Source organism: Chrysemys picta, chromosome 7, assembly GCF_011386835.1.
Source record: "Chrysemys picta bellii isolate R12L10 chromosome 7, ASM1138683v2, whole genome shotgun sequence".
NCBI lineage: Eukaryota > Metazoa > Chordata > Testudines > Emydidae > Chrysemys > Chrysemys picta.
The window spans coordinates 56,905,243-56,928,605 of record NC_088797.1 but is presented as its reverse complement, the minus strand read 5'-3'; the positions used below and the strand labels follow the sequence as shown (position 1 = coordinate 56,928,605).

Sequence of the window (23,363 nt, the reverse complement as noted above, 5' to 3'; positions counted from 1 at the left end):
TCCCCCAGGCTGGTGAGACATAGAGAGCAGTAATGGGAAAGCTGCTGTGAAAAGGTGAATCTGATCAAAGGGTAAACACACCTAGCTCAGAGAGCATAGATCACAGCCCTCTAGGGGGCAGGGAAGGACTCAGTGCTGGGAGGGGGAAACGCCGGGTAACCCCAAAAGGGGAGCTGGATTTTCTACATATGTACAGTCCTGGGGTTGGTAGACCGGTCCCCAAAGGGCCAGCCAAGGTGCAGGATCCCCCGGAACACTTATCTTGCCAGAACCTGAGGCATCAAAATTCCAGAAACATGATTAAATTAAGAACCCACACAGAGGGGAACACTGGAGGGAAAGAAAAGCCAGTGATTGATTACATGGGAGAGAGTCAAAGGACACCATGGGTAATGAACAAACTAACCTCAAACGACACTATCTGAACAAAGGCTGTGGTATCATAAAGATACTTGTAAACGCACATCTGTGATAAAAATTTTGGTATTAATGTTAAATTTTGGGAATAAGAATTTTGACAAGGATTAAACCTTATGATAATGCTACTTTTCAATTAATATCTGTAAACAGGTTTAAAGCTTGTCACAGCAGAGAAACCATAAAAAACCTGGTTTGCTGTGTGTGAATGGGGAAACTGAGGCACGCTGCCTCGTGGCCTTAATCGCTGGCTGCCAAGAGAACTATAACACAAACTGCCTTCGAGCTAGTCAGTGACTAACTCTCTTGCAGTAAACTTAGAGGGGAGGTGTGATGCTCTGTACCTCGAGGAACACCCTATACCCCCATGTTCATCCTTGTAAAATGAGTGTGTGGTATCTAATGCAAAGTTTGTCAAGTTGGGTGTCTTCAGAAGGCTCATGATGCACTAAGCATTGTTGTTACAGTAATATTATAGTAATGTTATAGGTTATAATTTCATGTATGTAGTTATGAAGCTAAAAATGTATCCTCAGGGCTTAAAATAAGCCCAGGCAAAAAACTCTCCAAGAGCAGAGGGGCAGTTCACACTTCTTCAGGGCAGGTATTGGACAAAACCAGCCCAGCTTCACAGGAACAAAGGATGCTGGCCTAGGCAGCAACAAAAGGATCTCTTGGATGCTTGAATAAGTCACCCCACTTCCTTTGGCCAGTTTGGGACTGCGATGAGGTAATGCTCACCTGACTCAGAAGGGGGGGCAAATCCAAGAAGGAAGAAAGAACATGATAAAAGGGAAAGACATTTGTCATGCTTTCTCTCTCTTCCACCTACATCTACAGACACCACACCAAGCAACTGAAGGCAAGGGAGAGCCTGGCTCAAGACCGACCAGCCAGCCTGTGGTGAGCAGCAACTAAGTTTGTAAGGGCATTGAAAGTGTTAAGATCAGCTTACAATGCATTTTATTTTTATTTCATTTGTCCAAATCTGACTTGTTATGCTTTGACTTATAATCACTTAAAATTTATCTTTGTAGTTAATAAATCTGTTTGTTTATTCTACCTGAAGCAGTGCATTTGGTTTGAAGTGTGTCAGAGACTCCCCTGGGGATAACAAGCCTGGTATATATCAATTTCTTTGTTAAATTGACAAATTCATATAAGCTTGCAGCGTCCGGCGGGCATAACTGGACTCTGCAAGATGGAGGTTCCTAGGGTTGTGTCTGGGACCGGAGATATTGGCTAGTGTCATTCGGTTGCACAATCCAAAGAGCAGCTTACATGCCAGAGGCTCTGCGTGAACAGCCCAGGAGTGGGAGTTCTCACAGCAGAGCAGGGTAAGGCTGGCTCCCAGAGCCAAGGATTGGGGGGACCTAGCAGATCACTGGTCCAGATAACACCAGGGGAATGTCACACTTACCACATCCCAGAGTACTCTGCATCCCTGATACTATGACCCTGCCCTTCATCACATCCCAGAGTTCTCTGCATCCCTGACGCCACGAACCTGCCCCTCACTGCGTCCCAGAGTTTTCTGTATCCCTGGCCCTGTGTCCATTCCCCCTGCCCTGGTAGGTGCTTTGGGGCACCCTGCCTCGCCATGGAGCTGCGCTGCAAGGTGCTGACGCAAATTGATCTGCTGGCTGACCCTGACTGTTACATTTTTGTGACACATTGATAAAGTGCATCTTCACTCTGTTAAAGATCTGATTTCACTCTCCCGATCCGCTATCAATAAGATATTAATCGCACGCCCGACCCAGCCTGCTCCCCGGCTGCCCACATATCCAATAATCATTTCAGGATTCACAGCTGAACAGGGCACTCCCTTCAACCAATTAATATCAAGAGAGTCTCATTTATTTTCCCTGTAGCCCTCTCCCCCTCCCTGCACTCCCTCCACTTCCCTGCTGAAATTCCTGCTCAGCACAGCCAGGGATGGCAAGTGTGACTTCCACTGGGAACCTGGCAGATCCCCTTGCATCTGCTGCTCCATACAGCCGATCGGGTCACCTTTTACCTACACACAGCTACAGCAAACATCAGGCCAGATTCAGCCCTGGTCTGATGCCCTGGACTTCAGCGGAGTTCCACAGAGTATGAAATCTCCCCACCCCTGCTCCCTGCCCAGTCAATACCAGGTTTACAGTGGCGCCATGGAGCCGAACCCATGCTCAGAAGGGCCCCAGCCTGCTCTACTTGCACTGCACCCTGAGAACCCGCCAGCCCACTGGCTCTCCCCCGCCCACCATGTGGGGCTCCTCTCTGCCCTCTGGCCGGACCCCAGTGCATCTCTGGCTCCGGGCAATCTCTGCTTCCCACCACCTGTGGGGCCCCACCTGTCTCCCCAGAGCTGAGCCACCTGGGACTGGTGCAGAAGCCTGGCCAGTCTCAGCCAGTTGAGGGGGGACAGTGGGAGGGGCTTGGCTGGGCCCCTCCAGACAAGTGGATCCTGAGGGAGCCCAGCCGGGGCAGGCCGTGGCCTGGCTGATCGAGCCACTCCTGAGGGGCCAGAGCAATTCCCGGCCCTGGGACCAGCCCTGGCTGTGCTGCTGGCTCAGCCCAGCAGACACAGTCGCCTCCCAGCAGGGCCAGTGAGTGCAGCCTGGAGGCAGGGTGTGGGTTTCTGGGGTATCTGGGAGGGGGTGTGCTGGGCTGTGAAGGGGCGGGGAAGATCTCTGCGTATTGGGGCACTATGGAGTGGGGGTTCTGGGCAGTTGTGGTGGGGCTGTGGGCAGGGGGGCACTAGGCAGGGCTGGTGTTGTGCAAGGTGCTGTGCATTTGGGGGGGGCTGGGCATAGCGGGTCTGGGGGACTCTGGCCATAGGGAGTCGGGGAGGGTCTTGCAGAGGTGCCGACTTTCTGATTTCCCTGGAGTGCTTGACGCCATCCTTTCCCCCAAAGCCTCACCCCACCTCTTCCCGCCCTATTCCACACCCTCCCCCGAGTGCTCCCCCACCCTCACTCCACCTCTTCCTGCCCCTGCTCCACCCTCTCCCCCCCAGCACCTCCTGCCCACTGCTGAACAGCTGATCAGCAGTGCATGGGAGGCACTGGGGGCGAGGGGAAGAGTTGATCGGCGGGGCCGCCAGTGGATGCTCAGCACACACTATTTTTTTCTGTGGGTGCTCCAGCCCCAAAGCACCCATGGAGTCGGCACCTATGGGGTGTTGGGCAGGAGAGCTGTGTGGCGTCGCATGGGCCCAACCCAGAGGGAAGGGGCATGCTGGCAGCACACAGACGGGTGAGCCACTGTATGTCTGGCAACTGCTGGTGTGCAAATAGTGCCCTCACACTGGGCTGGGCAGGGTGGGGCGGGGCCGCCCCTGCCATACCATGCCCCATTGCCCTTGGCTGGCCTCTAGATCCAGGGACCTGACCTCTCCACCCCGTTCTTCATTGCCTCCATGGGGGCCAACAAATATGTTTGGCACTGGGCCCACAAAAGGTTCATCCGGCCCTGTCCCCATTGGAAAGGCTGGTCCCTTTTCCAAACACATTTGTACTGATCTCCCCAGCAGGGTGACCCACGCCTGGATCCTCGGTCACTAGGCATCATGGCACAGTCAGCCAATGACATTGGGGAAACTCCAATAGGGACTTCAGTTAAGAGTCGCTGCAGGCCTCCACCCAGGTCAGGGGTCCAGAACGGTCCAACACAGAGAGCCCAAGCCTGCACTGACAACCTTCCAGATGGCCACCCCCTGCTACAGACCCACTATCGCTATTGGGTTGGTGCATGCTCCAGCAGATAGGGCAAGAGACTGGGGGTTAGGAAACCTATTCCTGGTTCAACCAAGCCCTGCTGGGTCACCTTGAGTAAGTCACTTCCCTTCTCTGCTTGCCCATCTCCAAAGCGGCATCCGTGATATCTTGTTGCTGGTCATCGAGGATGGGTTCGAAGATGACCATGACATCACTGGCTGGTATGGCTTCTGTGAACACGTGAGTGGCTGATCGGGCCAATCTGAGCTTTGAGCTGTCTGTGGCACACTGAACAAGAAATGCCACTGTGGGTTACTTGATTAACAGCGGATGTGCTGCTGTGGCGAGCTTTGTACTGCTGATGCTTCTGTTCTGCCTCAGCAGTTCTCCTCTGCTCATAGACTAGCTCCAGTATGGCTGACACTTCACCAGGTAGAACGAGTGAGATCTTCCTAATGCCCCAAGGATAACTTGAGGGAGTCCTTGAAACATTTCTTCTGGATGCCCTGAGAGCGCTTTCCCACCTTTAGCTCATCGTAAAAGATCTTCTTTGGCAGTCACTCACCTGGCATTCTGGTGACATGGCCTGCCCATCTCATCTGTGATTTCATCGACAGAGTATGGATGCTTGGAATGCCTGCCCGTAGGAGAACCTCAGTATCTGGCACCTTGTCTTGCCATCTGATCCTCATCAGTTCCCTCAGACAGATCGTGGGAAAGTGATTCAGCTTCACATCCTGGCATCTGGACACCGTCCAGGTTTGCATACATCAGAGCTGGCATCACAATGGCTTTGCAGACCTTCCGTTTTGTTTGTTGACTGATGCCTTTGCGCTCCCACAGCAGAGAAATAGTCCATACTATGTCAGACTCGGATTTGGCATTCAGGGAACAGTCATGATATTAACCCATTGATATAGATTCTTCTATGATTCTAGTGATTTCCTTCCTGTGATCTCAAAGCCCTTTCCAAAGGTGGATCGATATCATGATTGTTCCCTGAATGCCAAATCCAAGTCTGAGATAGCGTGGACTATTTCTCTGCTGTGGGAGTGCAAAGGCATCAGTCAACAAACAAAACTAGGTGTTGCACTATGTGCCATGAGCTTTGGGGGGGGTCACCTGGCACTATTCATGGAGTCCCACGAGTGACAAGGGGTCCTCACACTCACCAGTGTGGTCTGGGTCAGAGTGAGCCCCTGACACCAGCCACCTCACTGTGCCAGGCTACTGCCCCTCCAGGTCCCCACACCTTTGTTTTTCTGGCCACCCCAGCCAAGGCCTGGCCTTATCCAGAACCTCTGAGTCAGCACCTCCCAGCACTGGCCTAGCTGGCCACGTATCAATCCGGGGCGGATGGCTGTGTGTTCTGCTGTTGTTCATTCAGCCAAACCAGCCAAGTTTCACTGACAGGCATCACTCCCCTGCTGTCTCCTCCCAGTAGTGAGCCCTGTCCAGGGTGCTCTGATCTGTGTCCCATGCCCATCCCTCTTAATTAGGCACTGGTTCCTTTTGGCCTCTGCCCTCTCCTGACCAGCAGGAGGTCAAATAGAGCCCTGCACTCTAACTACAGGGCTGCTGCTCTCTGTGGCAGGGTCTCCTTCCAACACCCAGCCCACCTCTCCCTCTGAGGCCGACACCTTTCACCAGCACTAAATCCACACTGCTTGCTTCTCAAATGTACAGCTCCGTGCAGATTAGTTCACATGGTAATTTCCAGCATCATGCCCGGAGCAGTACAGACCTCCCAGCTGTAAGCATTGGAGGCAGAACATAGAACCCCTGGGGACACAGAGCCAGGGCAGGTTAGTAGCTTGTGTGGTGGTGGCCATGCCAGGGATTGAACCAGGGCCCTCCAGAGCTAACAGCATGAGCTGTTACAGCTTCAGCCAAGGAGCCAGAAGCTTAGAGCAGGGGGCTGTAACAACTCAACCCCTCTGCAGCACTTTCGGGCGCTCCTGGTTCTCTTCCTCTCCTGGGCACCCACAGCGGGAGAGGTGTGAACTGAGCAGCAGCCACAGGCAGAGCCCACAAGGGTGGGGGCAGGAGGCTTAGCCCCCTGGTTGGGACAGGGAAGAGGATTTGACAAGCTTGTGAAATAGATCCCTAAACATGGCACAAAGCTGCATTTTTTGCCCCAAGGCAACCCTCCTCCCGCTGGAGGATCTCAGCAGGGGCTCAGCTAGAGCGACTCTGCTTGAGGGAAGGAATGCCCCAGGCAGCCGCCCGGTCTGCAGCCTCTTTAAGGGCCCATCTGTCATTAAAGCAGGAGGAAGTAGGGTGGGTGGGTGCCTCACCACTAATGAAGGCAGCTCCTGGGGGAATGGACCCAGCCACAGCAGCTGTAGCTGGCCCTCCATAGCCCCTTCCACCATCGTATTTGGGGGTGAGCACAGGAAGTGCCTGAGCAGTTCTACACACACAGGTACCTGGCCCCTGCAGCTGGGAGCGTGCTTCCCAGCCCAGACAGACACTAGCCCTGCGTAGCCAGGGGTCAGCCTGGGGACTGGCTGGGGCTAGCCGCCATATACATACCAAGGGGGCCCGCTCATTGGGGTGAGTCGTCCCTAGCCCCATCCCTCCACTGACACAAGCCTCTCACCGGAGTCTAGTGGTGCTGACTGACCGGTCATGGGGCTATCTGCTAAAGCCCGAGTGAGGCTTTCACCCGCAGGGCCGACCTTAGGGGTGGGCCACCCCAGGTGGCCACCCAGGGTGCCCAGTGGTCAAGGGGAAGCAGTGTGGGAGTGCAGAGGTGCAGAGGTAGTGTCAGAAACTGAGCGCCGCATGGGGATCGCCTTGATTTCTCCCTGCTTCCTCCCAGCAGAGAAACATGGGGGGAGGGCGAGCAGTGATGCACAGATACTGTGAGGTTAGGGTCGCAGGAGTGGGCGCAGGGGTTAAGGGTGCAGGAGCGGGGCACAGGGGATGGGGTGAAGTGGGGACTGCAGGTATTAGAGATGCAGGAGGGTGGCACAAAGGCTGTGTAGGAGGGGCACAGGGGTTAGGGATGAAGGGGGGTGCATTGGTTAGGGATGCAGGAGGGGTGCAGGGGTTATGGGTGCAGGGGGCACAGGGGTTGGGGTGAAGGGGGAGCACATGGGTTAGGATTGAAGGGGTGCAGGGTTAGGGGTGCAGGAGGGGCACAGGGGTAAGGTGTATAGGAGGGGACACACAGGTTAAGGCTGAATGGGGTGCATTGGTTAGGGGTGCAGGAGGAGTGCAGGGGTTATGGGTGCAGGAGAGGGCACAGGGGTTGGGGTGAAGGGGGGAGCACATGGGTTAGGATTGAAGGGGGTGCAGGGCTTAGGGGTGCAGGAGGGGGCACAGGGGTTTGGGTGCAGGAGGGGGGCACAGGGGTTAGGTGTGTAGGAGGGGCACAGGAGTTAGGGATGAAGGGGGAGTGCATTGGTTAGGGTGCAGGAGGGGGGAGTGCAGGGGTTGGGGTGCAGTAGGGGGCATAGGAGTTAGGGTCACTGGAGGGGGACACAGGGGTTGGGGTGCAGGAGGGGGTGCAGGGTTGCAGTGAAGGGGGAGTACAGGGGTTAGAGTTGCAAGAGGGGAGCGCAGGGGTTAGGGATGGAGGGGGACAGAGTTAGGGGTTCAAGAGGGAAGCACAGGGGTTGGGGTACAGGAGGAGGGCACAGGGGTTGGGGTGCAGGAAAGGGCACAGGGGTAAGGGTTGAAGAGGGAGTGGGGAGGCACCCACGGGGGCCAGAGTTATGGCAGGGGCACTGTGCCCACAGGGGTTAGGGGCGCCAAAATACAAGTTTGGCCAGGGCACCATTTTCCCTAAGGCCGGCCCTGGACAGCGGCTAAACAACTTCAGCGCTGACCGTCCTCCGACACCTTCCCACAATTCCCCCCACTCGCCCAGCAGGAGAGAGAAGCTCTCCCATACCTGGGACAGGCTCACAGAGCAGCGTTAAGGGAACCATGGGATATAACCCCAGACGTCGTAGTGACGACCACACACACTGGTGAACGCGGCATCAATGAGGACACAGTGAGCTGGGCAAGCTTTGCAGTGCGTCTGCTCACACCTGGGCAACCTAGGAGCTCATACCCGGGTGCCCATCACCCATGTTAGCTCAGCCGGGCAGACACACCCCTGCTGTGTGACCTCTGGCACAGGGGATTTCTACCGCCCTAGCATGATGGAGCCCCGAATCTGATGCAGCTCTCAGGGGTCACTGTAATATCGATAATCACAGTTGGGGCTGGTTGGAAATTTTCCATTGAAATTTCTTTCTCAAATGGAAAATAAGAATTTTGAGTAACAACAGTTTTCCTGGGCAGTGTCTGCGATCCCTAGAAAATATTTGAATTTTCATCAAAAACCTAAACATTTTCAGCAGAAAACCAAAATGGGAGGGGGGGGTGGTTTTCGGTTGTCAAAAAAGTTGACATGAAAGTTGACATTTTTCCATAGCAAAATGAAGCATTTTCCAAGCAGCTCTACTCACACTCCCTTGCAAGATCCTGGGGGGCTGAACTGGATACTAGTTACACTGGATCACAAATTGAGTAGGAGTCAACCATGTGATGCAGTTGCAAAAAAGGCTAATATCATTCTCGGGTGTATTAACAGAGGTGTGGTCTGTAAATCAAAGGCGATAACTGTCCCACTCTACCCAGCCCTGGTGAGGCCTCAGATGGAGTCCTGTGTCCAAGTCGGGCTGCCACACTTCAGGAAAGATGTGAACAAACTGGAGAGTCCAGAGGAGAGGAACAAAAATGATCAAAAGTTTAGAAAACCTGACCTGTGATGAAAGGTTAAAAAACTTGATGTGTTTAGTTTTGAGAAAAGAAGCCTGAGGGGAGAGCTGGTAACTGTCTTCAAATATGTCCAGGGCTGTTTTAACAAGGATGATGATCAATTGTTCTCCATGTCCACTGAAGGCAGGACAAGAAGTAATGGGCTGAATCTGCAGCACGGGAGATTTAGGTTGAATATTAGGAAAAACTTCCCAGCGATAAGGATAGTTGAGCTCTGGAACGGGCTTCCAAGGGAGGTCATAGAACCCCCGTCACTGGAGGTTTTTAAGAGCAGGCTGGGCTGGTCAGGGCTGGTCTAGGTTTACTTGGCCCCGCCTCAGCACAGGGGGCTGAACTTGGTGACTTCTCAAGGTCCCTCATTTCTGTCCTCCTACGATTCTGTAATCTAACTGGCCTTTTTCATCTCGGCCTTCTTCAATCCCTCTCCTATCACACTATCTGACTTTTTACCTATTCAACGCCAAGACAGAAAACACTGTCCTTCTGGGCTGCTCCTGCTCAGATCTCTTACCCAAACTAGGGATGGAAATATTGGTTAAAAAGGTTAACCAGTTAAAAGATTGCAATTATATCGTTTAACTGTTAACCGATGTCTCTCCGGCGGGCCGGCAGGCACAAGGTGGCAGGGCGGGGGTCCTGCCGAGGCCGGGGCCGCTCCAGCCCGGGCCCTGGCCCGGTGTCCCACCCGTTGGGCATGGCCTCTCCAGCCCCCGGCCTGGTGTCCCGCCTGCCTGGCCCAAAGAAATTGATACTATTTTTTGATTGCAAGGAATAGTCATGGAAAATGTTCAGCAGTTTTCAACCATTTCCAATGTGTCACATCAATCTGGGCTCAATCCTGCAAGTTGCAGAGCACTCTGGGCCCGATCCAGCAAAGCACTTAAGCACATGAGCGGCTTACAGAGCTAAGCATGCACTAGATCAGAGACCCAATGCCCAGCATCTGGCAGAGTCGAGCCCGTTCCTTAAACACATGTCTGCATTTCATGAAAAAATTACAGGTTTTGTCATTTGTTTTTAAATACAACCTCAATGCAGGGCCTAAACTTGGTGCCAATTTAACCCGCTCCTCTGCAGAAGGTTTTCCTAGCACAAGGGTGACATCCATAGGTGCTGGAACTAGGGGTGCTGGGGGTGCTGCAGCACCCCCTGGCTTGAAGTGGTTTCCATTATCTCCAGGGTTTACCGTTTGGTTCAATGGCTGTCAGCCCCCCTTTGCTGTGGGGAGCGGGGCGAAGCCCTGGCTGTGAAGAAAGCTCAGGACTTTTCCACTTGCAGCCTTTTCCCTGCAGGAGGCACCCTGGAGAGCAGGCTAGGCCCATTGTCTATGGAGAGAGCTCACAACGGGCGGCACCATAAGGCGATTTCCAAGCCCCTCCACGCCAGTATCGGGAGCGAGCCTAGCCCTGCACATTCTGTATTCCTTTGAAACCTGAGCCGTGTTGATGGATATACTTGCTGGATGCCTCCCTTCTCCTCTGGGCCCTGGGAGCTCAGCCTGCCCTGTCTGGAGGCTCTGTGAGGGAGAGGGGTCTGGAGTTTAAGAGCGTTATTGTTACCGGAGGAAGGAATTTTTGGTCCTATAAATCAGAGATGGGGAGCGGTCGGGCCAGCATACTTGGAGTGTGTGAACAAACTTCATTTCCTGGGAGACCGGCCTTCAATCACCCTCCGTCACACCTCACTGATCAGAGGTGGACATGAGAGGAGTTCATTAAGGTGGAAGAAAATAATATAATGGGTACTCTCCAATGCATGCACTATTCCCGACCCTTGTAGATGGCAGGACACCCCCTGCCCACTGCTACAAGAAGCTCCAACACATGCACATAGGTTCAGTGTTCCTCTGCCTCAGCCAAGTCCTTTCTCAAATTGACACCTGCCTCAGCCGTCACTCCGGAGAACAAGGATTTCCTCTGGCTGCTTTTAGCTATTCAGGTACAGCCCGTCCCACCCTGTGGATCATGGCTACAAGACCCAACCCTCAGGACCAGAGAAGGTTGGAAAATGAAATGACATGTTACCAAGAATTTCAAACTGTCCCAGATGTTTTCATTTCACAGGCTTCCAAAGGGCTGGAGCTGGGTTTTATTTGTTTTTTCAACGTTTTTCACTAGGTTTCTTTCTCTCCTTCCAATACTTTTCATCGATCCGTTTTCTTTTTAATTTCTGGTTCTATCTTCCTTTTCCTCTTTAGCGCTTTCCTTCCCCTACCCCCTCTCCCTCGGTTATTTTTGAAAATATATCTTTCAACTTTTGAAAATAGCTGGGGGAACGAAAAAAGAGCAAATAAGAAAAAAGAAAAGAAGGGAAGATTAAACACGATAAATCCAAAATGCAGGGAAATGTTGAGAAAAATTCATGAAAAATTCAACAGAATTTTTTTTTGCTAACGTATTCAATTGTTTTTAAAAAGCCATTTTCCAACACAAATCCTTTTTTGCTTGAAAAGTTTCAGCCAGCTCTATTCAGGGGCCAGTGGTTGATCTTTCACTCAGACCTGATGTGTGAAACAGAGAGGGAAGAAGAGGCTGCCTGGTCCTGAGGGCTCAGCTGAGCTGGTGTGGTTATGGGATTGGCAGCTTGATAGTTTTGAGCAGCTTGGACTAAGTGTCCTGGTTCTGGGCTGTTATTTAAAATGCTAGCTGGGGCTGAGGGCAATCTGGGGCCTATTTCACCTCTAGGGCCCTGGTTCCAATGCAGACTGAGGTTTTTAGAAACTGAGTGCTGTTACTAGCTCATGTCTGTGAAACAAGCCGGTGCCCTCTCAGGCCAGTTCTTAGTGCACAGAGATGTCCATATGCCAATGAGCCCCTTGCTGGCCATCTTAGCAGAGATGCCAGGGACAGAATGAAACCCAGTTATCCCCCTGGGCTCTACTCTAAGGCTGGGGTGAAGCCCAGGGGAAGTTACAATGCCACTGCCTGAAGTGTCTCTGTCCCGTGGATCCACTGAAGCTTTCTGGCTCCAGGGCTATCAATCTGGCACCTTCCAGCAGCACTACATTCACTTTAGCACCTGTGATCCCTGGCGAAGCACTTGAATTGAAACCTCAACCTGGGACGTTTGGCTGAGGAGGTCCTGAACGTGAACGATGGGGGCCATTCTAGTGAGCGCAGGCCACTGGGAAACAAATCATGCTGCAGTTCTACAATACGCTGTCAGATGGGGCACGCACTGACTGCACGTGGCGTGGCTGGAACTCGCGGGTGATGAGACACGGTACGGCCTGGCCACACCTGGATCTCTAGTGGCTTCCTCAAGCACAGATTCCACCTCAGAGCTCCTAGCACTGGAAAGTCCCTGAGGGCGGTTGCAGAGCAAGGCAGCTATTAGAGGGGCAATGCCAGGTACCCAGGGCCTGCCAGGAGGAGTGGTAAGAGCGGGGAGGGAGGTGGTGGGCTTAGGGCAGCTGAGCAATATGCAGATCCGAAGTCCTTGCTGCAGACTCCACCAAGGCAGTTTCTACAGCATGCCCAACCATGCTTGGCAGAGCCCCCAAGACGGGCAGCAGTGGACCTCCACAAAGGGACAAATCACCCCTTAGAAGCAGCAGACTTCTGCCGGCTCATGAAGGAGGAGCCATTGGCAACCCCTACCCAGTGGGTGTGGAACTGGTCCAGGCTGAAGCTGGGTCATGAGGCAATATTGAATGTCTTCAATCATCCTAGAAACAGCATTGGAGGATTTCTGCACACCCTGGAATCTCTCACTAGGGGACACTATTAGGTAGAAAACATACAACTGTCTGGGATGTTGGAAAGGCCAAGCTACAGGAGCCAGGTAGGGCCACTGTGGTCTCCCATCCCTCCAAAGGTTTGTAAAGCTACTCATTGCTCCTCTCCTCACTTGGGAGCACCAAGTGTCGGGCTATGAACCCAGGGGTGGTGGACCAGCTTAGCCCTACTTGTGTCTTGCTTCAGTTGTCCATTGACATGAGCGAGGCCATAAAACCCAAGTCTAGAATGGCTCTGGGCGACTATTGAAAGTCTCGCTTTCTGTGTAAGAATAGGGGCTTGACCAACCTGTTCCATCTCCATGGCGGTGCAGCTTGCTGTGCAGTAGGTGGGGGTCGCCTGCTACTCCAGCAGTGGCTGCATGTCAGTGGTACTGGAGATAGAGCTGGGGAAGGGCTTTGGGAACGGTTCAGGATGAAAGATGCTGTAGGAATGTGAATGGTGGCGTGTCCTCACATATGGGGCTGGGGCTTAACTTGCCTTTTAAACCAACAAACGTGAAATGTTTTGCATCTGATTTTCTTTAATACTGGGAGTGCTCAGATCCTCTGCTGGGGGAAATGAGTGCAGCTCCATTGGTTTCAATGGTGTATCGCCCATCTACACCAGCAGAGAATTTGGCCCAGTATGTGGCTGAGTGCCATAGAAATAGGGAGAATTAATTAATAAAATCAATGGAAATGTACAAACAGCAACAAGAAGAGAACGTGAAGGGGTAGGGCCACTGTGATTTGGGGTGGTGCTGAGACCCCCACATGGGGGGAGAGGAGACACCAGGGCTGGTGCTGGGGACACACAAGGTCATCCCCACGGATGGGAGGAGACACACACAGCTCTGGGGTGCCCCCAGGTTCAGCGCAGCAATGAGACCCACCCCACCCAAGCTATTTCAAAGCTCGGTTTGGGTCATTAGTGCTTCTTTTAATTTATTTAGCCAATTTTGTCGCTGGAAACACTTAGTGATTTACAACCCTTCCTGAGTGCACAGATTAATAAGCGTTCTCCTCACTTCCTCTAGAGACAATTATCATGTCCCTGTGATGGGGACCGACAGTGAGACGCCAAGTAAGTGCTACGCGGCGAGAGCCAGACGTCAGAATAAATCCAGCCTGCTGACACCACCGCTTAAAAACTGGCACTAAGGATAGGGCGTCACACGCGTGGGGGCTGAGAACAGAGCACAAACGGCAATGACTCACAGCCAGATCTCTCCCAGGGAGCGGCCCACGGTGCAAACCTGGCACATGGGCCAGGGGGTTAAGAATGCAATGTCCTCACTAGTGCAAGAGAAAGAGGCGGGAGGCAGGATGGCTGGAGCAGCTGTTCTTAACCGTTTGGGGCTCAGGACCCATCTGTAAACCTTGAGGGCCTGTCACAACCCAGTCAATAGCTTTAGTGCAAAAAAACATCTGGCTTGCTCTGTATTTCTTACCCACTATATACAATATACACATTACCGTAACAAGCACACTGTGCATACCATAGCACAGCTCCTGTCCTGCGAGGCTGGCTGGGTTCAGCTCCCTGCTCCAGGCCTCGTGACTTCTGGGGTGAATGCGGGATGGGGAGCTGAGCCCAGCAGAATCAGAGCTGCAGGAGCTGCCACTGGGGGGTGGGTTCTGCAACCTCCCCTCCTGTGCCTCCCACCCACCTGAGCGCAGGACCTGGTCCCTGTCCCCACCCCTGGGCCTCCCGCGTTACCCTTTGATACATTCTGGTTTTGGGTGGCAACCCAGGGAGCCTGGGCTCAAGCACTGGCCTAGGCTCAGGAGAGGTAAGGATACTCCCTGCTCTGCTACTGGCCTGCTGGGTGACCTGGGACAGTCCCTTCCCCTGTTAAAACTGTGAGCTCTTGGGGGCAGGGACTTCTCTCACTGTCTGTGCAGCACCTCACCCAATGGAACCCTGCTCTCAACGGGGACCTCCGGGTGCTGTTAATACCGAAGGCTGCTGTCCCCATTTTTCAAACTGACTCTAGAGCATATTTGTTTCCAATTTAGAGCTTTCAACAACATTTTGCATTTCAAAATCGAGACACTTCAAATCTTGGGGGGGAAACTGGGAATGGCAATTTTTCTTCCCTTTTCTTTAGCCCAGGGTGTTCTCTAGTTAATAATCCCCAGCTTTCCGCTAGCACTTTAGGCCGCGGTGTTCTCTGGCTAATCAGCTCTCACCTCTCAGCCATACATCTCCAAGCGCTTTACAAAGGAGCTCAGTATTGTTATTCCCATTTTACAGAGAGGGGAAGTGACATCTGGCTGAAGAGCAGGGACTAGAGCCTAAGCATTATTAGCTCTCACAACTCCCTCGGACAATGGGCCCCCTTCACTTGCTCTCACCGCGGCTACCCTGTGGGGAGGGTGGGTCCTGGCAAGCGTCAGGTGTAAGAGGGCAGGAACCTGGTGATCAGTTGTGGAGTGTGTGCTCTGATCTCTCTGCAGGGTTGGGCTATGATGGTGCCTCCAGGAGCTGCCAGTTCACCAACTCCATTGAGCCTCCTAGACCAGTGGTCAGCCTCCCTGTCCCCCCAGTTGTGATGTGCCCTCCAGGGCAAGGCAGCAACCCTGAAGCACCGTGCATGCCCTGTAGGGGAGCAGAGCTACCCAACCACAAGTGAGTCACCCAGGGGTGAGGAAAGGGGGTGTCCACTCTGTCACCCTGTGATGCCCCCTCCTGTAACCGCCCATAGGCTCTCCGTGTCCCGAGAATCCCCAACCCACTTTCCTCCCTAGGCTTTGACTATGACTCGGGCTGGGCAGGACATGGGCTTCTGGCCAGCAAAACATTTCAAGATATTAAACAATTCTCCAGTCGCAAATCGGGACAAAAAGTCCAACTCTCAAAAATTTTTGCAAATCAAAAATCATGCCCCCAGCCAACTTTGGTTTGGGCCAGTCGAAACATTTTGTTTAGATCATTTCAAGATGTTCAAGTTGATTTGCACCATTTTTTTAAAACTAGAATTAGCTTCAATTCCTAAATGAAAAGACCTGGTGAGGGCTGTGAATTTCTTGTAGCATTTTTACCAGAAATCACAGAGCAGTCATGGTAAATTTAGTAAAAGGCACCGGTTTTGTGATTTTGGATAAAAAATACTGAGCAAGTGAGTCATCATCATCTCAGAGAGAGGAGGGGAGAAGAGACAAGCTCAGCTCACACTCACCCAGCAGCGACTGTCCTGTGGGGCTGGGCCCGTCTCCCCACTCCAGGCATTGCAACCACCTGGCACAGAGGGTTGCGGGGCTGCTCAGATTTGGCCCGGCCACCCCTTTAAGACAGGGGGATGGCCGGGCCAAATTTGAGTGAATAGCACTGCAACTCCCTGTGCCAGGTGATGTCCCAGTTGGACAACGCTTGGAGCGGGGGACCAGGCCCAGCCCCCCAGGACAGGAGCTTATTAAAATCACGGACGGAGAGATAAGTCCTGAACAAACAGAAAATCCTGAAATCTGGGACATTTTCTGCACCGTGACAAACCTGCAGCACTAGTCATCGTGAATGGAAAACCAGCATTTTGTGTTTCAAAAATGTCAAAATGTTTCAAAATGTGGTTTCCCTGTGTTTTTTCAAGTCACAAGAGTGGGCAGAACCAGCCTGTTCACTATCTATCCAGTCAAAAAACCCCGACCAGCTCTACCCAGGAGGCTCTGGAGACCTGAGCTAAACCCAACATTCAAACAAGCCCTCCTCTCCTCTGCATTACTCCTTCCCCAGACTGGGATAGGGACTGTGTCTGGTTCAGTGCCAGACACATGGTCATTGCTTAACAGCGTAATGGTAGTAATAGCCACCAGCACTTTACGATTCCTTCCCCCTGCAGGTGATCGCAGACTCTCTGGCTCCTCTTGCACTGGGAGATGCCTCAGTGCACATCCATAATCCCACCACACTGCCATGCTTCTCATCCCCAGTGAACCATCTCTGCAAGTGCCCAAGTTCCCAAGAGCAGCCTTGCCACGACCCCTCTGCCCCATGGAGCTATCTCTGTGTGGGTTCCCAGAACACTCACTGTGCATCTCTTTTCTGTCTCTCAATCCGCACATCCCCTTACGGCTATTATGCAAACCTTGCCCAGAGCAGCATCTCCTGCTGGACTGCCTTTGGTGCCAGTCAGAGCTTTGTATCTCCTAAGCTGGACCAGATCTTGCAAAGTTCCTTCCAAGGCCGTTCTCTTTGAATCCCTTTCTCCACAACAGCCAAGAGACTTGATGCTGCTGGCAGATACAAATAGTCTGTCAAGTAGATGATCAGCTGGGGACAAGGAGGAGTCTGACTTGCTGGTGTAACTCTGCTGAGTGGGTTTCCTACTCTCTGGGCCTAGCCCGGCTGACAGACATTAGTTTGTGGGAGGCTGAAACATTCTGAAGCCTTTAACATAAAGGGAGTTCTCTCCCCACCTCCACATCAATCAACGTTTAAACTTATTTGTGCTTATCTGATACTTCTTAAGCAGGGAAAATAAAAGCTGGGTTTAGGAGAGTGCAAATATTTAACAATAAAAAAACCACATTAATTTACCCTTTTTCATTTCTACAGAAGGAACCTTTAATGGAGTCACATGACTCTTATTCTAAGTGATAAACCACAGGTCATAAACCACCACTTTATCACTCTGCACAAGCAGTATAAATAACAGCTATTACCCAACCTCACTCCATCTGATAAGCTCAGAGGTTTTCTAATATACATTTCTGATTTTTTAAATAATATTCATGATCATTTCCTCCTGAGCATTATGAGTCTCTGGCTACGTGGCCCTTGAAACCAGGGCCCGCAAGCCCTTGTACAATCTCCCTGATTTATGGCCATGTTGGTTGGGTCTGACGCCCTAATGAAATCTGTGACACTGCATTAATGGGGCTGTTTGTTACCACTGGAGTTCAGCGGCTGGCTGTAGTCTCAGAGCTGTGCTCAGGAAGGCGCACACACAGAGTCTATAAAACCCACTGATTGGGCAACAAACCTACCGTACCTGCACACACTGTAACACAACTGCATGCATAAGCTGCCTGGCAAGGTCTGTGAAATCCACCAAGTGTGCAACTCGCACGCCATAGCTGTATGCGCAATAACACAGCTGCACAAACAGAATGAGCATGCAACCACACTGGATCTATACACCTTATAACACAACCAAAACACGGATACGCTATGTAACCTAGGAGAGGGGGTGACAAACCTATAGCACCTGTGCACATTAACAGAATGCAAACCCAGCATGCAGCACACATGTATATTTCTGTAACACAATCATTCAAAGTAATCTATACCTACAGGCGCAGACTTCCAAAGCCAAGTAGCCACACAACTCTCATTGAAATGCATGGGAGTTGAGTGTGTAGCTAAATCCCAGAGTTGGCTTTGTACAGTGTATTCAGCAAAGATCATATGTATCAACTAAACAATGAATCACACCTGCAGGAGAGGCTAGTCTAATGACCAGACACACATGACAGAGAGATGTATTAATATCCTCGTCTCAAAGTAATCATAGAAAGCATGCAGAATGTCTGCCAGCCCTTCCCCACCTCCTTTTATAAGCCCCTATTCAGGAAGGTACTTCACCTCTTATGTAAGTTAAAGTTATACATATGCTTAATACCTTACTGGATCTGAATCTTAGGCTGCACCTAAATGTCAAAAATCTAGCCCTTATTTGCATTTTTTCCAACCAGACATCACTACCCCATAGCTCCTTCTTTTGAGTTTGTCCTTGTTTTCCTTTCTTTTTAAAGGATAGGAGTTGTAATAATCCCTAACCATGGCTCTTTAGCTAAGGTTTTACGAGTGGCGATGGATGCATCGGTGGTCGATTTAGCGGGTCTAGTGAAGACCTGCTAAATTGACCGCAGATCGCTCTCCCATCCACTCCTGTACTCCACCAGATTGAGAAGAGTATGGGGAGTCGACGGGAGAGTGTCTCCCATTGACATTGCGTAGCATGGACCCCGCAGTAAGTAAGTCTAAGCTATGTCAATTTGAGTTACACTATTCACGTAACTCAAATTGTGTAGCTTAGATCGAATTTTCCACGTAGTGTAGACAAGGCCTAAGGCTGTAGTAGCTCATGCTTTTAGCTCAAGAGGTTTCTCAGTTCAGTGTCTGGTGTATCAGCCACAGTGGAGGCTGTCGACCAAACATTTCGCCTCCCAAAAGTCAGGAAATGCCAAAGCTAAAGTTGAATGTTTAACCTTAACTCTGCCTCTTTGAGTTTACACATTACATCTTTAGTTGCATAGTCACATACCATGCATCAAATACAATAAATATACTATTTCTTTCACAACATCAAATACACGTGTGTAAGAATCTTCCGGTTTTTCATTCTTGTCTGCTTAATTCTAGAGCTGGTAAAAAACATCATTTTTTTTCCACTGAAAAATGACCTTTCTTTGGAAATGAAATTTTTCATGACAAATTGCCAAAACATTTCATTTTTCATGAAAAATGCCATGTCTTTTCTGTACATTTCCACCCTCTCACACATGTATTTATCAGAAATATACTGAAAGTGTTGGTTTACTGAAAAAAATCCCATATTCAGTCAATGAAAATTTTCCTTAAAACTTCCTTAATTAAAAAATTGAAAATAAAGTATTGAGTAAAGTATCACCATTTAAAAAATAAACAAAAAATGGTTCAAGTTCATACCCTTTGAAACCAACTTTGACATTTCAAAATTTTTCATCAAACTGATTTTGTATATTTCTCTGAGGTCTATTTAATTCCAACATCATAAAGATATAGTGTATCTTTACTGACAGACTCTATATTCTAAATTCTCTTCTCTCTACAGGATATGTTTTAATAATTTTCTCTGAACCTACATACTATAGACTTTTGACCAGATTATTTTGAATTCCACATACTGATACACCTCAGAAAAGTAATTTATTATTGTATCACACAAACGATATCGCAGAGAAATACATATAGAGAGTTAACAGAATATGTTTTAATGATTTATTATTTGATACTTTCATGTAGACATGTAAATAATTTATATTTTTCACATGATCTCAAGTCAAACTGTCTTAAATTTCAAATATTATTTTCTCCAGGTATTGGTTGTACTTCCTTTCAAATATTACTGCCTGGATTATATACTGAATGAAAATTTCTGTAGAGAAAAGTTCTATTTATTTGTAACTTATCTGAAAGTTATAAATAGATTTCTACACAACCCAATTACAAGTACATTCAAACTGATTCTTCCCCCCAGAAACTTTTATAGTTTCATAGAATTTAAGGCCAGAAGAGGCCACTAGATCATTTCGTCTGATCTCCTATATATCACAGGACATTACATTTTACTCAACATTTTATGTTGAGCCAATGACTTTAGTTAGACTAAAGCATTTTAGTCTCCAGGAGATTAAGTGTTGAGTGCCACAGGCAGAGAACAGGCGGGATCATGGTGCCACCAATGCCCGAGGCCTGTGCCATGGCAGGGAATTGATTAGGTGAGACATGAGCAGATACTGCCAAGAAAGGCTGGGGGGGGCGGGCGGGGGAAAGGGGGACAATCAAGAAAACCCTTCCACAATCTGGCCAAGAGGGAAATTCCTTCCTGACCCCAAATCTGGTGACCAGTATAACCCCGAGCATATGAGTGGGACATGCCAACCAAGCATCAGAGAAAAAGGATTCTCTGTACCACTTCAAAGCACTGGTGCACTGTGTCCTGAGTCCTGTCTCCAGCTGTGGCCAAGGTTGAGGGTGCAGGGGGAGGGGAGAACCACCAGAAAGAAACCCAGAATACATCACCAGTTGTTCATTGAGGAAGAATATTCCTTCCTGACCCCCTGCTGCTGATTGGTTGAAGGCCTGAAGCATTAATATGATTTGATTGTAATCCCAGCTTTAATGCAGAGCTGCAAGTGTGTGATTCCAGGTGCAAAATATTTCATGGTATGATGTCATAGGTGAATTTGCAATAAGACATGTTACATGTAGTCACTGAAGGAGCTATTATTATTACTATTTGTATTACAGTAATGCAATGTTATGAAAATTCATTGTGCTGGACACTGTCTATACACACATGGTGAGAGACAGTTCCAGCCCTGGAGAGCTTACAGACAAGACAGACCAAGGGTAGGGGACAGAAGGGATTATCTCCATTTTATAGATGGGGAACTAAGGCACAGAAAGATCAAGTGACAGCCAACATTGTAATTTAACCCAGTTAATTTCAGCATCTTTTAGCTATTACTTTATCACTCTTCATTTATAGTATGTGGTGCGCTGGTTTAGTGTATACTTCCCCCACAAATGGAGCTCATGGACTGTGTGGCACACAAAGAGCTGTGCACAATACAATAGAATGCTACATATGTAATAGATAAGTTTACAAAAAATGTCATGTTATTATATTGTATTCTTTGAGAAACAGTATGTGCTCATGTCATTTAAGACTGTATTGTAATAATGAATACCTACAAAGGGGCAGAGTTAAGGTTAGGCATGCAACTTTAACTTGGGCATCTCCTGAGTTTTCAGTGCATCACTAAGATTTTCTCAATATTGTTGCTTTTTCATTTCATTATTTTTCTAAGGTGACAGCTACAAGTGCCTTATACATAAAGTGTTGGTAACTGTCCTGTACTTTTACAATGCTTTCCGTCCAAGGATCTCAAAGCATTTTACAAGCATTGATGAATTTAGCCCCACACCCCCTCCCCGCTGTGAGGTAGACCAATATCATGTCCCCCATTCTAAAGATGAGGAAACTGAGGTTAAATGACTTATCCAGGGAGTCTGGGACCCAGGAATAGGACCCAGTCCCCCTAGTCTCAGATCTGTGCCTTAAAACACAGCAGTCCTTTCTCCAGTTTATTGTTGGAATCAGTAAGAGATCTGCATGACAGGCTCTCAGCTGCTGTCCTTAATTAGTCTCATTAGAGGACCCTGACCCACCTGTGTCTTATCTCCAGTCACTACGTTAAGTCACGTACACCCTCTTCCACCCCTCCCTCCAAGCATCTGTAATTCCTATGGATTTTGGTAGGAAACTTTATTAGTATTATTTACACAATTATTAATTACAATGGACAGCACATGGTGCTCCCCCCCCCCAGCAAACTTTTGAGAAAAACAAACAATTTTTGTCATAACCTTCAGCTGAAAATACTGACTTTTGATAAAAAAAAAAACGGGTTTGGGGTTTCTGACAAATATGTTAAATTTCAGAGGAAAGTAGCCACTTCCACAAGCACTGTCATCCAGTCAAAGCCCCAGTTCACTGTCCAGAACAGTCTGGATGTAAGATTTGTGACCCTCCCTAGTCTGAATAGTACTTAGCGTGTCAGAGCTAGTGGAGGTGGATGTGTTTGCATGTGTACGTACGGCCCCAGCACGGCAGGGTTCTCACTCTCTGGAATGTTGACGTCCTGCTGCAGACTATTATAATGATACATGGTGGGGACACTCAGACGTGCCTGGGTGCTTTCCAAACATAGGAGAATTCACAGCCCGTACCTCAAAGAACTTACAACATCCCATGCTACAAAATAGGGCCTTGATCCACCAAGGCACTTAAGCACATGAGTCAGCCCATTGGCTCACCTGTGCTAAGTGCTTTGCAGGCTGAAAAGGGAGTGCTTTTGTGTGCAGGGACCCGGCTGGAGGCCAGGAAGGACCACAGCCCAGGCAGTTGAGAGACTCACACCTAGATACATTTTCCCTTTAATTGATGGATTCACTCCTTTCCCCGCCTCTAACCAAGTCTTTACAGCCGCATTTCTAGGGCTATTCCCCCTGCAAGTTCTCCTGTTGTTTGGTGTGTTCTTTTTGTATGCAGCTGCTGCTTTGCTCCCCTCCTTCTGGTTAATGGTCCATTAACTAGTTCTCTCCATGCGAGGGGAAAGGTGTCCAGGAGTTGCTGAGTGCTGGGAAATCATCACAATCAAAGCACACTAATAAACAACATATTCCTGTTTCTTAGAGGGGCTGATAATTGTGCTGGGGTCCTGGGAAGGGCGGGATCTGGGGCAACCACCAGGAATGGGGGTCTGCTTGTTCTCTGCTTCTTAGAAGAGAAACTGACTATGGAAGAAAAAAGAGGAAGACAGGCATCAGATTGTTAAAGGATTCAATGAGCTGTGCCCAATGTATTCGAAAGGTGCTTAAGCTAGGCACAGCGACTCACCAAACACACCCAGCAAAGAAACAACACAGCCACACAGCAAATGCATGCAGCCAAGGAACAACTGAACACACACACACAGGCACGCACACACACACTGCAAATAACACTCCCTCAGCCCAAATCCCACACCCAGCAAAGACACAAGACAGCGTATAGACCTCTCTACATACAGCACACACAGCACCCGCCCACTCGGAGTCAGTACCTGCATCCACAGTACACACGTACCACACAGTGACCAGACACAGAGACCCACTGTATTTTCAAAACACAGCCCTACCCTTCCGCACAATATAGCCCCAGCGCCTCCCCATTGCATCATCCTTCCTCCTGTGAACCCCTTCACACTCACTATGCCTGCCACAGACAGTTCTACACCTGACACAACACACAGATACACCAACTGCAACATGGTACACCAATGCCATGTTCCTGCACGCACACACATAACGTGCACCAGAGAGTACACACATATATACCAACTAGAACACAGAGAACATTTCCACCCCACACTGCACACACTACACCAGCTGAGATGTTGTACACCTCCTGCTGTGTGCACGCACACACCCACAG

At 49.8% G+C, this 23,363-nt stretch overlaps 1 protein-coding gene and 1 long non-coding RNA gene across 2 annotated transcripts in view; both read right to left on the bottom strand.

Annotated features, from left to right (window-relative positions):
* Window positions 1-17,246, bottom strand: part of LOC122173680 (uncharacterized) — a 38,930-nt gene extending 21,684 nt beyond the window's left edge. The window contains exon 1 of the long non-coding RNA XR_010589166.1: window positions 16,704-17,246. This is a non-coding gene — a long non-coding RNA (uncharacterized LOC122173680). The remainder of the gene's footprint in view (window positions 1-16,703) is intronic.
* A 2,266-nt stretch (window positions 17,247-19,512) lies between these two features.
* The window catches only part of HIF1AN (hypoxia inducible factor 1 subunit alpha inhibitor), a 59,513-nt gene continuing 55,662 nt past the window's right edge, over window positions 19,513-23,363 (bottom strand). Inside the window, exon 8 of the mRNA XM_042850184.2 lies at window positions 19,513-22,684. Within this exon, the coding sequence (XP_042706118.1) occupies window positions 22,580-22,684 (105 nt within the window). The 3' untranslated portion in view covers window positions 19,513-22,579. The remainder of the gene's footprint in view (window positions 22,685-23,363) is intronic.